Source organism: Anomaloglossus baeobatrachus, chromosome 4 (genome assembly GCF_048569485.1).
Source record: "Anomaloglossus baeobatrachus isolate aAnoBae1 chromosome 4, aAnoBae1.hap1, whole genome shotgun sequence".
Classification (NCBI taxonomy): Eukaryota; Metazoa; Chordata; class Amphibia; order Anura; family Aromobatidae; genus Anomaloglossus; species Anomaloglossus baeobatrachus.
The window spans coordinates 492,130,170-492,146,710 of NC_134356.1; the positions used below are offsets into that span (position 1 = coordinate 492,130,170).

Sequence of the window (16,541 nt, forward strand, 5' to 3'; positions counted from 1 at the left end):
ATTTTAAAATGGTGGATGCAGCACATGGCTGAGGCATGATTGAGACAAAGACAGAGAGTGAGTGGGGGATGTGCAATGGATTGGATGGAGCACTATATACTTAGACAGAAACATGAGTGTTTTTAACTGTAGTTGCATCAGGGCTGTAGATATCTGAATGTGTGTATATGATATATAAATGTATGTGTGTGTATGAATAAAATCCAGACTATGGAACATAGGGGGAAATAGTTGAGAGGAAAAAAAAATAATAAAAAAAAAAAAAATCAGTTTAGCTTCCCCTTCCCCCCCACCTGATGCTACAACCCCAACAAAGAGAAGGAAATCACGTGCTGTGGGGCCATTTTCTATAGGCCTCAGTGGAGCTGACAAAACTGCAGCCACTGAATAACATGAAGTGTTAGTAAATGTTTATAGCACTAAAAGATGGAATATTGAATGATTGGGCAGTTGTGGAAAACACATAATATAAATCCAGTGTGCAGGTTGGATTGAGTCAGGACAGTCACAAGGAGCAATATCTTATTAATTAATATGCAATAAAAGAAAAGAGAAAAACCTTAAAATAAACGTACCTTAAAACAGATCTGATGAAAATAAATAAATATTCCAGTTATGGATCTGATAGATTGATCCTGAGAGTTGTATGTTTTAAAAATAAATATATAAAAAAATTAAATATATCCATGCGAAGAGAGGTCGCAATGTTGACTTGTCTTGCAGAAGAAAAAGAAAAAGAAACCCTGTTTTTGGCTACAGGGGGAGGAGGAAAAATACAGGCTTTTCCACTAGAGTATCAGGTTATAGGGGGGGTAGTTCTATCTATTTAAGTTTACACCTTACAGAGCAGCCCAAGGAAATACATAAATAAAAAAAAAAAAAAAAAGAGAGCTTTCTGCATTTAATTCATTGCAAATTATACTGGAAAAGGGTATAATTTATTTTACTAATTTTATCCTAAAGGAATAAAAGTTAATTGTGTAAATGTTTAGATTTATTGGTAGATACAAGAGCATGGGAAGCTGTTTAATCAGATGGATTTCTATGGTAAATCAGCATTTTATAAAAAAAAGTAATAGTATTTATGGACAGAATTATCACAGAGATGCTGAAAATCTCCTGATAATTTCCTCAATTTTGCAAATATGAACACCTCTATAGCCAGAGGTTGTGTTACGTTATTAATATTATTGTTGTTAATAATAATGATAAAAATAATAATTATTAATAATTTATTCATAATTACAATTTGGTTTAAAAGTATGTGGATGATTTATGGCATTCTGTGTTTTATATATAATGTACTGAATCATCTGTTTCCTTTTTATAGAAAGAAAGATTGTAATGCAGATTTCTGTGGTTCAAGCGAAGGTTCAAAAGCCATTGAAATAGTTTTCTATTATAAGGTTACACATAACATAATATTTATTTTGTTCCCGATTAGGTACAATCTACACAATGTGACTTTTATGCCTAAATGCAGAGATCCGGGGCCACACATTTTTTGAATCTAATTATGTTTTGGATAATAGATTCATAAAGGGGGGGAAAGATGATGTGGAAAATCACGTATTATTTAAGGTTTTAATTTGTTCACCGATTGGGTTTTTCTATTAAGTGTTCTTTATATTTTTATCTGTAAGGAGGATACAGCAGACACACATATCTCATGATTGCTCTGATGTAACAAGAATTGTCAGGTTTTGAACATGTCTCAGATGAGCCCATTGCTAATGCAGATTTTGAGTTTTTCCGTAGATGGATCCAGATACCAAGATGCTGGTTGATTCTGCACTGGATATGCTGAGGTTACGCAACATGAGGTATTAAAAATCAAACCACTCCCTCCCTTCACTCCCTCTCTCATCGGAATAGGAGAACGAGTTGAAGATTTGCGATCACTGTGGTTCGTAGAGCGGAAAGGGGTAAGATAGTCAAAATGTGGATATAGGCAGCAGCCGGAGGAGATGCTCGCACAGGTGCACAACAAAGAAGAATGGGCCTAGAGTTGAGAGTCCTTATACAAAGCAGACCAGTACCTCGGTGGCTCCTGTCCCGTCCGTGACATTGGTCACTCCTTGTGTTCTTAAATCCTTACAGGAACAAGCGATTCAGCAAGGAACGGAGTGTGAGACGCAGGGAGCCAGTGACTGAGGAAAGTCTGTGGATAAAGGGCGGTAAGCTTTCTCTGCCGTGAGCGTTCTACTCAATAATGGCCCAGGTAACCCATGTGACAAAGGTGTTGGGATGGAACAAGATATGGGCGGCACCACTGCTCAGTACCCAGGTGGCGAGACACCTCCAGTCTTGTAAGACGTGTGCCTATTAAGGTAGAAAAAACTGTAAAGACCTCGTAGAAACACCCCCCTCATCCGCTCTACTGCTCCGGTGATTGCAGATCAGTCATATACATCTACCATGAGTAGGTTTATATGAGTTTTGTGCGTGTTGAGTGAATTTCTTTTCAGGCCTGCTCTGAAACATATCCAGTGTGGAAAACATTACTGCTGAAAAACTCATGGTGCTGGTGGTATGTAAAAATGGAGTTCCTAAAAGTGGTAAAAGTGCATATCCTATAGCAGTGGTCATTATAGAGATCAGTACCTGATGAACCCATCTGCCATTGTGAAGAGGGGAGAAATGCGTTGGGATTCTTTCATGCTAAATGTCTGATAAATATGCATTTATTTTATTAGCCTGAGTGTGAATTGGACAGTGGAGGGCCTGTGATTGGACGAGATCTCCTCATGACTGTACCTGGCCTTATTATTATTATTATTATATTTATACAGTGGGTACATGTTATACATGTGAGATATTTAATTTCTTTTAGGGTTTGGTCCTTGAATTTTGCTGTATCATATTGATTTAAGCTACAAACAGCTATGTAAATACAGAGTGTGAATATTTAATCTTTTGGAAGGAATTGGATATATATAATTGCATATTGACGCCTCTTTTTATCCCCGGTATCTCACGGTTTCTATATTCCCTCACTGACATTAGCAGCACGTATTAGCTTAGCAGTGTAGGGATAGGGAGGGTGAGCCGTCGGGGAGCGGGGGCGCCATTTCGCCTTATAGGGTGCCGACCTCCGCTGCGAGGTAGGGAGAGTTTAGGGCTATTGCCCCAATCCCTGCCCCCTCCTTTATTGGAATATTTAATTGTGTCTATAGTCACATGGGTGGATGTTGTTTGGAATTTTAATGATTATAACATAAACATGTAACGATCCACAAGATAATGGTGAACGCTGCAAATCATGTAACAAATGTTCGTTTTCCTTTAATAATTAGATCTTTATATAAGGTATTTTTGGTTTAGTACCTAGAGCGTGATTATATTTCTCACATATACTGCAGATACAGTGTGATATCCTGACCAGTGATGTATGAGCCGTATACAACTGCCTATATAGTGTGTTAAACATGTGTATCCTCCAATTCCAGATCCTAAATCAGTGTCAGGAGCACGTGGTCTCCAGCCAGGAGACTGGGTGATCCTAAAAAGACAAGTCAGAATGAGCCATGAGTCAGAATCAGATGGGCCGATCCAGCTTATCCCAACCACAGCATCTTCCATGAAGCTTGAGGGAAAACCCATCTGGAGACAAGAGCCGCTGTAAAGAGTCCATCGTACCGGCAGAATGAGGGTCACAACACACATAGTGCTGGATTATCTCAAATAGAACTTTATGGAGAATTTCTAGATTGGGGATGATACATGGGAAATAACCATAAGGGAACAATGGGTACAGGAACATTACACAAATAAGGGCTCATGGTGGGAAAAACATTATCTGACCTGAACCAATCAATTATTTTAAGGGTTTAAGTGACTTAAGGATAACATACACTTATAGGTAACTGGTATTGTTTTATTTGTTGGTATTTGAAGCCGTAAAAGTGCTACTCTGTGTTACTGAAGGTAATCGGATCCATGTGTAAGGGAAATCTTGTTAAAAGCCTCCTGGTGGTAGATTATAGACCCGAGACAAGAAGAGATCCATTAGTGTTGTGATACAATTAAGTGTATTAAGGTAGAAAAGTCTCGAAGATGCGGACAGCACTCGGATATTGACTGAGAATCAGCCTTTCAGAAATAGTAACGCTAAAAGCTGCAGCATAACAGTAAGAAGCTTATTCTTACAATTGCCTTACTCTTTCTAATCGATTAATCTCGAAATCTGAGTGAGCTCGTCAGCATTAAATAGTCTGTTCTAGTTACCTATACCTCTGTGAACTGTGTGTGCGGGATGTGATCAACTCTCTGATCAGCAGTCTGTACCAGCGGGGGAAAAGGCTTAGTATTGCTTGTATAGCAGATAGGAAAAATGAAAAAAAAGGTTGCAGTTAAAGCATTAGAGCTGATGTGTTAGAGGACCACGGTAGGGTCAGAAGGTTAATAAAGTATTTAGGGGGGACTGTTGAGGAGAGCCATAAAATGAAATACTTAATTAACCTCTTGACAAGGGATTGTGGGAAATGTCGATTTGCCTTACATAATTCAGGTTTCAGATCATATACATGACACAGATATAAAGATGGCCGCTATTTCCTGTTATCCACACCTTGCTTGGAATGCAAGGAATGTCCAGATGAAAGAAGACCTCCATATAAGGGAAGACCTCTGGTCAAGCTGGAAATCACAGACCAAACCATCAGCATGGATGCACCAGATGACGTCCCTCCCATCGTCATGGTTTCATCCACTGGAGTCAGACCCGCCCATCAACAGCAACACGGATCTCCCCATTCGCTAGCCCATGAACTGTCCCACTAAATGTGCATATCTGAACTTGTGTACGCCCCTAGCCTATATCAAGAGGACGCATGCTCTTCTCTGTCTGTTTGGTGCCATTTCTACTGTGACCAAGAAGAGATTACACATCCGACTGTGTCTGGTGTGGATTCTTTTATGCATGCACTTGGTATATACCAATTCGGCCAGGCAGTAGGCAACTAGTGATCTCTGGTTAAGAGTTCACCTTAACATATATACACATATATATTATATATAATAGATAGATTTTTTTTTTTTTTTTTTTTAGTATTACCTTATATCAGTATGTCACACGGAATCTGGAAACATTTCCTAATAATCTTTATACAGTCTCTTTATGTTCCATAATATCGCTATCAATATATACTCACTGGGAATTCCTTGGCTATCGAACCCGTTACTAGTGCTGTTTGGATAAATGCCAGGCATTCCCAGGATAGCTAAAAGGATAAGAAGAGATGGTTAGATAGGTGTTTTATACAATCACACAGTCTCCGCATGTCAACAGAGCTAAATCTATCCACACTGGTTAGGAACATTGAGCTTATAACAACAAATAGAGGAATATTTAATCAAAGCTAAAAGCTGCCGTGCACACAATGGTCATAAGTGTGCCCCAGACATTTTATACAAAAGACTATCCATGAATTGTAAAGTGCAGTCATCATTCTAATATTAAAGGCAAAAATCACATTCTGGAATACTGTCTTCTCATGAACCCTGCACGTGACACAGATGTGACTGCAAATGGGGTCTCCGATTTTCACACTCATTCGTACACTCCCCTATCACAATAGGCTGACAATGAGCTCTGCACACCTAACAGACAATCCTTGCAGCAACCATTCGCTGTTTTGTAAGGTTAATGAGACTTTGCCCTGGGTAACACTAGTAGGTACACACAAGGCTGTCATCACACAGGTACACTGCTTAGAAGCCTCCATACACATTAGATGGTCAGTTGAGCCAACTTTAACCTAATGTGTATACAGACACTTAGGCCTCATTCACTCTTCGTTATGGAGGATTTTTTCAAGGCTATCACTGTATAGACCACCTGAAGCTCATGTGGATACTACTACTAACATTATGCATCTGCATGAAAGAGCACAGTCTCTCAGGCTAAGCCACACAGTGGGAAGAAAGTTTCAAAGTGTGAACAGAGTCTTACGTTGGTAACATTTTTTTGAACTTGTATTTTGTATCCACAATTTGCTTATCTAACCTCATGTCTAATGACCTTCATAAGGATTTATGCTGCTGTTATTTTGGTTCATTGGACCAAGAATGTGCACTTGTATGAAACCAGCCTTACAATATGTCTGTTCTCCTATTAGCCAGCAGCAGTCTATTGTTAGAGCTGAGATGACCAGTCCAATTACAGCAACAAAGTACTCATTGGCTGAGTAAAGTCTATGGCTGCCGATAGCACCCAGTGACCGTGTGAACTGAGCGGTCCGGTCACATTCATAAAAGTCACCCATCGTTCTGTACATTTCCACTGAATGATGCTTGCAAAATCAGACATTACATACGCATTACCACCATCCATCCTGGCAACGTTTGTCCAAGTGAAAAATTGTTCCCAATTTTGAAAAAAAAAATAAAAATATCATTTTATAGTATCCATTATCATTACAACAAATTTTCAATTATCAGAAACAACTGCTTCCATATATATAGAACGAATATATGGTAGGATAGTTAATTATTCTAGCAACCATTACAGACGTGGAGTGTTAATGCCTACTTTTATTGGTATACACCAGGGGTGGGGCCCGCGGCCCGCGACGACTTTTTCTGCGGCCCCCGGGCTGATTCCCGGGAACTGTAGTGCTGGGGTGGCAGCCGCATCTTACTGGCTGCTAGCCCTTTAAAACCCCACACTGCGCGTTCAATGCTGAACGCTGCATTTCCTATACCTGAAAGACTACGCTCCCCATGCTGGCACTCCCTACGTGAGGACGTACTTTGTAGGTGGGGTCGGCGTGAGGGGCGCTAAAATCAAAAGGAGAGGATTGACTGCCAATCATCCCCCAGGTCTTACTGTGCCGGCAGCGCTCTGTGCCCAGCGGCGGTGGCTCCCTGTGCCCAGCGGCTCCATGCCCAGCGGCTGCTCCTCTCTGTGCCCGGTGGCTCCCTGAGCCCAGCGGTTGCGGCGGCGGCTCCCTGTGCCCAGTGGCGGCTGCTCCTCTCTGTGCCCGGCGGCAGAGCCCTCCGTGCCCGCAACCACCTCCAGCGCTCTGTGATCCCAGCCTCCCCCAGTTCTCTAACTACCTCCAAGCTCATCCGAGTCTGCCTGTGCCCCGAGCGCTCTGTACCTCCAGTGCTCTGTGCCCCTCTTTCTCCCCAGTGTTCTGTGGCCCCCCCAGTCTCCCCAGTGATCCGTGCCCCCCCAGTCTCCCCAGTGATCTGTGCCCCCCAGTTTTCTGTGCCCCCCCAGTGTTCTGTACCTCCCCCAGTCTCCCCAGTGATCTGTGCCCCCCAGTCTCCCCAGTGATCTGTGCCCCCCAGTCTCCCCAGTGATCTGTGCCCCCCAGTCTCCCCAGTGATCTGTGCCCCCCAGTCTCCCCAGTGATCTGTGCCCCCCAGTCTCCCCAGTGATCTGTGCTCCCCAGTCTCCCCAGTGATCTGTGCCCCCCCAGTCTCCCCAGTGATCTGTGCCCCCCCAGTTTTCTGTGCCCCCCCCCAGTCTCCCCAGTGATCTGTGCCCCCCCAGTGTTCTGTACCTCCCCCAGTCTCCCCAGTGATCTGTGCCCCCCAGTCTCCCCAGTGATCTGTGCCCCCCAGTCTCCCTAGTGATCTGTGCCCCCCCCAGTCTCCCTAGTGATCTGTGCCCCCCCCAGTCTCCCTAGTGATCTGTGCCCCCCCCCAGTCTCCCTAGTGATCTGTGCCCCCCAGTCTCCCCTAGTGATCTGTGCCCCCCAGTCTCCCCTAGTGATCTGTGCGCCCCCCCCCAGTGTTCTGTGCCCCCCCAGTCTCCCCAGTGATCTGTGCCCCCCAATGTGTTCTGTGCCTCCCCCCAGTGATCTGTGCCCCCCAGTCTCCCCAGTGATCTGTGCCCCCCCCAGTGTTCTGTGCCCCCCCAGTCTCCCTAGTGATCTATGCACCCCCAGTGATCTGTGCCCCCATCTCCCCAGTGATCTGTGCCCCCTAGTCTCCCCCGTGATCTGTGCCCCCCCCAGTCTCCCCAGTGATCTGTGCCCCCCCCAGTCTCCCCAGTGATCTCTGTGCCCCGAGCCTCTCCCAGTTCTGTCTGTGCCTTCAGCCTCTCCTATTCTTCTCTGTGCCATCTGTGTCCCCAGCGTCCCCCTGATGTCTGTGCCTCCAGCCTCTCCCATCATTCTCTGTTCCCCCAGGGCTCTCTGTGTCCCTCCGGCATCCCCCAGGGCTGTTTGCCCCCGGCTATTTATATAACCCCAGCAATGTTTGTGCCCCCCAGCTATGTCTGTGTAACCCAGTGATGTGTATATACCCCCAGTGAAGTCTGTGCCGCCCAGTGATGTATGTACCCCCAGTGACGTCTATGCCCTGCTGCTTCCCTAGTGATGTATATTCCTCCCCAGCAATGTTTATGCCCCCCCAGCTATGTTTGTGCTCCCCATCAATGATGTATGTACCCCCCAATGATGTCTATGCCCCCAGCCTCTCCAGTGATCTATATTCCTCCCAACCCTCCCCTGTGATGTATATACAGCAGTCCCAGCCAACTCAAACTTGGAAAAGCAGTTGTGAAAAGCAAAAAGATCAATATCGCCTAATATTACAGCTGCACCAAAGAGTAGAAGCTCCAGCCGCCACAGTGAGTTAATTGTTTGACCAAATATATAAGGGTAATTTTCAAGTTGATAATTTTGTGCGGCCCCCGAAGGTTGGTAAAAATTTCCAAATGGCCCCCGGCAGAAAAAAGGTTCCCAACCCTGGTATACACAGTGCAGTTGGTGAGTAGTGTATTGTTATAGATATGGTATACTAACCAGCGAGGTCACTCAGCTCAACGTCCGTGGCACTGCTCAAAGCCTCCTCCAATTCTGGATCAAGAGTCAGCTTGTCCTCTGCACGGAAATCTTTGGGCATTTGCTTGGGGACAAATACTTTCCCTGGAAAAAATAATACATTTCAAGTTCAGAATTCTGTGTTGTATAAAGTAAATACAGTACTGAAATGACATGCTGTCAGGAGCTCTAACCAGAAGGTGGCGCTGTCACCATTAACAGTGGTCTGCATTACCGTCCAGCTTTATGAAATAAATACCATACGATTACATTTGTGAAACAGATGATTTTGATCAGGACTTTTAGCACAGAGAACACATCCAATAAGCCACAAGCTGTAAAATGCTCAGTCACTGGCTTTCACATAAGTGACTGCTCTGCAATGGTGGGGAATTCTAAACATTTCAGACTAATTTGATGAAAAAGTGGCTCTACTTTAAGATAAAGGAAATACTTGGGGGTCCTAAAAGGTCACTTCGTTTCAAAGCTGCATTGACACTCAGCTGAAAACCACAGCAGCCCTGCGATGCTGCAGATATTTCACTTCTACTCAGCACAATCACTTCATTTTTCAAGGAAAACTCAGGATAATGCAGCACTGCCTAAAATTACGCCACAGGAAGGTCCCAATAAATAGGCCCTTGAGGAAACCCTGCGAGCCGGGCCCCCCCGGGGGAAACACTGCGAGCCGGGCCCCCCTGGGGAAACACTGCGAGCCGGGCCCCCCCCGGAAGAAGCCACGAGAGCCGGGCCCCCCCCGGAAGAAACCAAGAGAGCCGGGCCCCCCCCGGAAAAAGCCACGAGAGCCGGGCCCCCCCCGGAAAAAGCCACGAGAGCCGGGCCCCCCCCGGAAGAAACCACGAGAGCCGGGCCCCCCCCCGGAAAAAGCCACGAGAGCCGGGCCCCCTCCGGAAAAAGCCACGAGAGCCGGGCCCCCCCCGGAAAAAGCCACGAGAGCCGGGCCCCCCCCGGAAAAAGCCACGAGAGCCGGGCCCCCCCCGGAAAAAGCCACGAGAGCCGGGCCCCCCCCGGAAAAAGCCACGAGAGCCGGGCCCCCAAGGTGAACCATACGAGCCACGCCGCTTGGGAGCCAAAATTGTGGTACACCTTTTGTACAAATGTTTCTCTTTCATAAATGTATTTTTGTAATTCGGTTTCATAAAAAAAAAAAAAAAAGGGATCCAATTATTTGCATGGTGTATAAGGCTACACATATTTATCTTCATTTAGAATGTTTCCCCCCCGGTGACATCAGTGGGTGCAGTAATATCTACAAACCTGCAAAGGACAAATGCTACATAAACACTAGCAGTGATGGATTTGGATTAAACTCTAAAATGCTGTTGATAAAGGATTTACTCCAAGTTTATGTATGAAAAGCAGAAATGGCTGTGGTCAGTGATACGCAAATAAGAACGGAAGTGTAGAAACAAATGAATCCTCCGCTCTCAGAGGTCTGAGGATGGAGGAAGCGGCCATCACATGCAGACGCCATTATGATGATGGCGGACACCAGCCCCTATCTGCACAAGCCGCTTTTCTCTTCTGCATTCTTGGGAGAGGTCACACTGACAGACCGGTCTCCTGATTTTCCACCGTACACTTTAGCGCTATTGTTTTTCACCCCAGGAAGTGGAAATTTACTGCAAATGACTGCAAAGCAGAAAAACAGGTAGGAGAAAAACAAGAACAAACTCGCAGAAAGAACAGAAGTGGCAGGAAAAAAATACATTCTCAAGATATGAACATAGTAGGAAAATAAAACACTCAGTGACACAAAACACAAGCCTGAGCCCCTGAGGAGAGGGTTAATCTGTGATGAGCGCAAAAATATATGCAAATATCTGAAAGTGCATAAATTATATGAGACAAAGAAACGTAATAATACATGACCCATTTGTTGCCATAAGGTAAAGTCTGTGGGGGAATGAGACCACCACCCATCAGTGCAGGCCAGGACCCTGGGAAACACTGCATATGCTAGAAACATTTAACCCATTGTTCATACAAACCGGTCCATTCACTTATGTTAATAGCCGCCCACACCAACACCACAGTGTAAAGCTGGTGTCACACAACGACAACGACGTCGCTGCAACGTCACCATATTCTGTGACGTAGCAGCGACCATAGATGATCGTTAGTAAGCTATCAAACATGTTATATAAAGCAGCGACGGAGCAGCGATCATAGCGACGTCGACGGTCGTTGTGTGGTTTCAGACGTAGCGTAGCGTCGCTGCTGCGGTGTCAAACACAAGGATTATCAGGTTATGAGCATGGCGCAGCGGGATAGCAGCGATCAAAAAATGACCTGGAGCATTCAGGAGTGAGCAACGATTTCGCAGCAGGGGTCTGATCGTTGTTATGTGTCACACACAGCGACGTCGCTGTTGAGGTCGCTGCAACGTCACAGAATATGGTGACGTTGCAGCGACGTCGTTGTCGTTATGTGTGACACCAGCTTAAGGCACCCGATTCCCCCGGAAATCTACAGCCAACAGGCGGATTACCAAACAACAGTCAGGATCATAGATGGAGAAAACTGGGCAACCGGTCAAAATAACGAGCCTCAAACCGCTGCCACCTATAATTTCTTCATCGCTACATGACAAAAGCCCATACATCTAAAAGCAGACAACTGAATTAAGAATTAACATAGCAAAGAAAAAAATATCATCGTTATTTACCTTTCCAGGTCATAGAAACCAATGCACAGTATGCAGCAAGTCCCAAAATAAAGATAGAGGCAACACAGGCGCAAATACTGACGAGACAAGGCACAAGCTATCATGGAGGGGTGATTATCCAGTATTAGAATTGTACAGTGACAAGGCTTGTATAGGGCACCAGTCACACAAGTAGTGCACAGTGTCTGGCATACAGCCTATTAGTGACTATTAGATTAGTCCGGCTGCCCAGTATTATATAAGTGCACCCCACCAGGACAGACACCTAATATACAAGGCCAACGTTAATGGGCCTGGCTGCACCCAAAATAAAATAGAACGTATTATATTTTTACTTTAGGTGCATCCAGGCCCATTAACGTTGGCTTTGTATAATAGGTATCTGTCCCGGTGGGGTGCACTTGTATAGTTCGTGGCAGCCGGCCTAATCTAATAGTCACTAATAGGCTGTACGCCAGACACGGTGACTTACAGAGCCAAACATAAAGCTTTTTTGTGTGCAATTTTAACACTAAGGCTAGTTTCACACTTGCGTTGAACGGTATCCGTTGCATTGCGTTGTGTAACAGATGCAACGGATGTGTTGCATATAGTGGCACAACGGATGCTGCAAAACAACGCAATTCGTCTTGATTTTTTTTTTTTACAGTTTTACCAGCAGCAGACTATTGTGAACGATCAGCTGATCGCTCCCTGCAGCTGGCCGCCGGGCATGCCAGCGGTCGGCCGCTCAGCTGAACGTTCGGCCACTGCGAGCCAAAATAAAGTTTGATTTAAAAAAAAAAAAAAAAAAAAAAAAAAAGCATGCGCAGTGAAATGCAGAGGATTCCGCTGCTCAAAACAACGTTACATGCTGCGTTCCTCCCGCTGGGCGGAAGCAACGGAGCGTCGCCCAGCGGAAGCAACGCAGGTCCTTTTGGTACAATCCGTCACCCATACAAGTCTATGGGAAACAGTGGAATCCGTTAACGGATACCGCTGTTTTCCAAAAGGGCGGATTGTAATGGAAGGAAAACAACGCAAGTGTGAAAGTACCCTAAGCAATCACCCTTCATGATTAATAGATTGTGCGTTGTCTCATCAGTATTTTGCACCCACGTTGCCTCCATCTTTATTAAGGGGGTTTGCGGTGTGCTGTTCGTTCATTAGTTTCTGTGACCTGGGCAGGTCTTTGCTATGGTAATTCTTAAATTTTGGGGGAATTTTAATTGCTCTTTCTTGTTGCTTTGCTTATAATGTTGAAGTTTGAATTAAGCAAACAAAAAACAATTCTGGGACATTTGCTGCCCTTTCTACTTTTTTCACTAAAACTGGGATTGCATCCAAAAAGGAAGATAGATATCGGGTTTTGCCTAATATCTCACTTCCCTCGTGGATCAGGGCCTAGTATTGGCAACAACAAAAGCATGGCCAGCAACTCACAATTGTGTAGGTAACACACAGTACTTGTACAGTATTACTAACATCACACCAGTCACAAAACAAACACTGCATGAAATGCAAAGCATGGTAATCACACACCACAATATCAGACACCAAATGTGTTCATAGTCACAGGGAATCTGTCAGCAGGTTTTTGTTGCCCATCTGACAGCAGCATAATGTAGGGGCAAAGACTGTTACTAGTGATGTTTCACTTACTGGGCTGCTTGCTGTAGTTTTTATAAAATCACAGTTTAATATCCTCAGATTTAACAGTTCTCTGAATGCTGAGCTCTGCATAACCTCACCCACATTATTGATTGGCAGTTTTCAGTGTACATTGTGAATAGGCAGAAAGCTACCAATCAGTGGTGGGGGCGGGGTTGTAGAGCTCATGAATATGGAAGAGGGTACATAGCAGGTTTACTAAAATGTCCCTATTGAATTATGAAATCATTTTCCTTTTTCCACTCTAAAAGCTACAGCCATTGTCTCCTTACATAGAGCGGTGGCATCCAGCAAGGCTGCAACACCAACGTCCGACAGGGAACGGACCGGCTGCTAGAACCAAGAGGCAGCAGCACTATACAGAGAATGAGAAGCCGCCTACCTGCAAGAATTACAGGTCGATAATTGCCAAATTATCACTCCAAGATCTACCCTAAATAAGAACATTGCTTTACGATTGGAAATTTTATCAATTGGTCAAAAGACAACACAGGTCAAAAAGGGAAAGTACAGTTAGAAAATGAGGGTCCTAATTCTAAAACATATTTGATTATTTGTGAGCTTTTTGTTCCTATCCACATTTTTTCTATACATTTACATTTACATTTTCACAATGTAATCACTGAAGCCTCCTGATTGTAGCAGCTCATTTTTAAAGCGACAGTCCCATCCTGGCACTGAAATGTGACTACACATTGGTCACGTATAGTCACCCTGCCTGGTGCACGCCGCTTGCCTCCCAATGCCTGCTTTACTTAGGCAGGTGTCACAGTGGCATAGGGACGACAGTGTCTAAATTGTCCCAGAGCACAGCAAAGCCAGCGAGAGAATGGTTTAGACTAATCACTGCACTCCCAATGGCTCTATGGCAGCCATCCTGGAAGCTGCAGGAACAGATGTGAGCTCGGGAGGCATCTGGGAGACAAACGTAGGGCACCAAGTAAGGTGCCCAACCCTGAGAAGTAACTCGTACAGTTGTGCTCAAAAGTTTCCACACCTCAGCAGATTTTTTTTTGCTTTCTTGGACCTTTTGCAGAGAATATTAATGATAAAATCTTTCTTTCCACCAGAAAATGTGACTTTTGATCTGGCTCATTTGGATGTTTGTGATTGTCAATATTATTTAAAAAGAGAAAACAAAAAACACAGTAGTTCGACAATAAATGGCTTCATCCAACCACTAACCATATGGGGGGGGAGATTGTATTATCATTCATATTCTCTGAAAAAACGCCAAGAAAGCAAAAAATCTGCCGATGTATTTAAACTTTGAGCACAACTGTAAATAATCAGGTCGCAGAGGTCGCCAGTGCGACCGTGCCCGGCAGCTTTTAGGGGCCCACTCTACAGATCAGCAGGCAGCTCCTTTCTGTGAGAGCAGCTGCGCTGATCTGGCGAAGACCACGCGGCCGCTGTATGACCCGGTGCCTCCGCTGCTCACAGCGGGCCACCCTGCCCGTTGTCAGCGGCAGCAGCACCGGGCCCCCCTTCCCAGTCATCACGCAGAGCAACAATGAAGGAGCGTGGAGTGGCCTGTGCAGCTCCACACTCCATCATTCTCCCTCTGTGCCTGCGCAGTGACGTCACTCCTGTGCGTCTGCTGTGCTCAGAGCATAGAGCGCAGGGCGGGAGGACGCCGACCGCAGCTGCAGGGCAGCGGAGGAGAGATGAGGACAGAGCAGCGGGGGAACGAGGAGAGAGGCAAAAACATGGTTTTTTTTTTGTTTTGGGTTTTTTTTTTTAAACCTCAGTGCATGGCCGGGGAAGCATGGGGGAGGTTGCCAGCAGTATACATGGAGCATATGGGGGGGGGCTGCCAGCAGTATATAGGGAGCATAGGGGAGCTGCCAGCAGTATACAAGGAGCATGGGGGGGGGGGGGGGCTGCCAGCAGTATACATGGAGCATGGGGGGGGGGGGGCTGCCAGCAGTATACATGGAGCATATGGGGGGGGGGGCTGCCAGCAGTATATAGGGAGCATGGGGGAGCTGCCAGCAGTATACAGGGAGCATGGGGGGGCTGCCAGCAGTATACAGGGAGCATGGGGGAGGCTGCCAGCAGTATACATGGAGCATATGGGGGGGGGGGGGGGGGAGGCTGCCAGCAGTATACAGGGAGCATGGGGGAGGCTGCCAGCAGTATACATGGAGCATATGGGGGGGGGGGGGCTGCCAGCAGTATACATGGAGCATAAGGGTGGGGGGGCTGCCAGCAGTATACATGGAGCATATGGGTGGGGGGGCTGCCAGCAGTATATAGGGAGCATGGGGGAGGCTGCCAGCAGTATACAGGGAGCATGGGGGGAAACGAGGAGAGAGGTAAAAACATGTTTTTTTTTCTTTAAACATCAGTGCATGGCCGGGGAAGCATGGGAGAGGCTGCCAGCAGTATACATGGAGCATGGGGGGGGGGGCTGCCAGCAGTATACATGGAGCATGGGGGGGGGGGGGGGCTGCCAGCAGTATACATGGAGCATGGGGGGGGGGCTGCCAGCAGTATACATGGAGCATGGGGGGGGGGGGGGCTGCCAGCAGTATACATGGAGCATGGGGGGGGGGGGGGCTGCCAGCAGTATACATGGAGCATGGGGGGGGGGCTGCCAGCAGTATACAGGGAGCATAGGGGAGCTGCCAGCAGTATACAGGGAGCGTGGGGGGGGCTTGCATTATACATGGAGCATGGGCGGCTGGCTGCATTATACATGGGGGGCTGGCTGCATCATACATGGAGGCCTGGGGTGAATTATAATATATGGAGGACTATGGAGCGCAGTATAATATATGGAGTACTATGGGAAATGCATTATAATACATGGAGGACTATGGGGCTGCATTCTAATATATGAAGAGTTATGTGGGACCCTTTATACTATATGGAAGGCTATGTGGGGGCCATTATAGTATTTGGAGAACTTTATACAACAGGGGACAAAGATACAAGCAGAGGATGTGAACGTTTTGTGCTGAGGGAAAAGGGCTCTTTCCCTCAGCATCCAGCTTCCCCATGCTCTGCTATACATCTCTCAGCACCAGCTTTCCCATGCTCTGATATGCATATAGCAGAGCATGGGGAAGCTGGGTGTCGATGACAAGATGGATATCAGAACATAGGGAAGCTGGGTGCTGAGAGAAAGAGCCAAGTGTCAGCGTCATTATCCCATACCCAAAGTGTCGGTGTACGTAGAGGGGGGGCCCAGGTCCGAACTTTGCACCGGGGCCCATCAAACTCTAGTTACGCCACTGTAAATAATTATTTTACTTTCCTGGGATGGAGGGTCAATTTAAGCTTTTTTTTGTGTGGTGTTTAATGCCAGCTCTACTGTACTGTTAACAGCAGGACAGGGATACTATATACACAGATAAGGCTGTGTCTGGAGAAGGAGCCATATGTCATCACTCCCGAAGACTATACTAATGTCTACCATA

General features: G+C 46.0%; 1 protein-coding gene across 2 annotated transcripts in view; it reads right to left on the reverse strand.

The window, feature by feature from the left end:
* The window catches only part of LOC142303916 (tropomodulin-3-like), a 116,983-nt gene that overhangs the window by 34,735 nt on the left and 65,707 nt on the right, over window positions 1–16,541 (reverse strand). For both annotated transcript variants that reach the window (XM_075345785.1, XM_075345786.1), the window contains exons 4-5: window positions 8,760–8,882; window positions 5,154–5,222 (exon numbers count right to left, since the gene is read on the reverse strand). In XM_075345785.1, coding sequence (XP_075201900.1) covers window positions 5,154–5,222; window positions 8,760–8,882 — 192 coding nt within the window. The remainder of the gene's footprint in view (window positions 1–5,153; window positions 5,223–8,759; window positions 8,883–16,541) is intronic.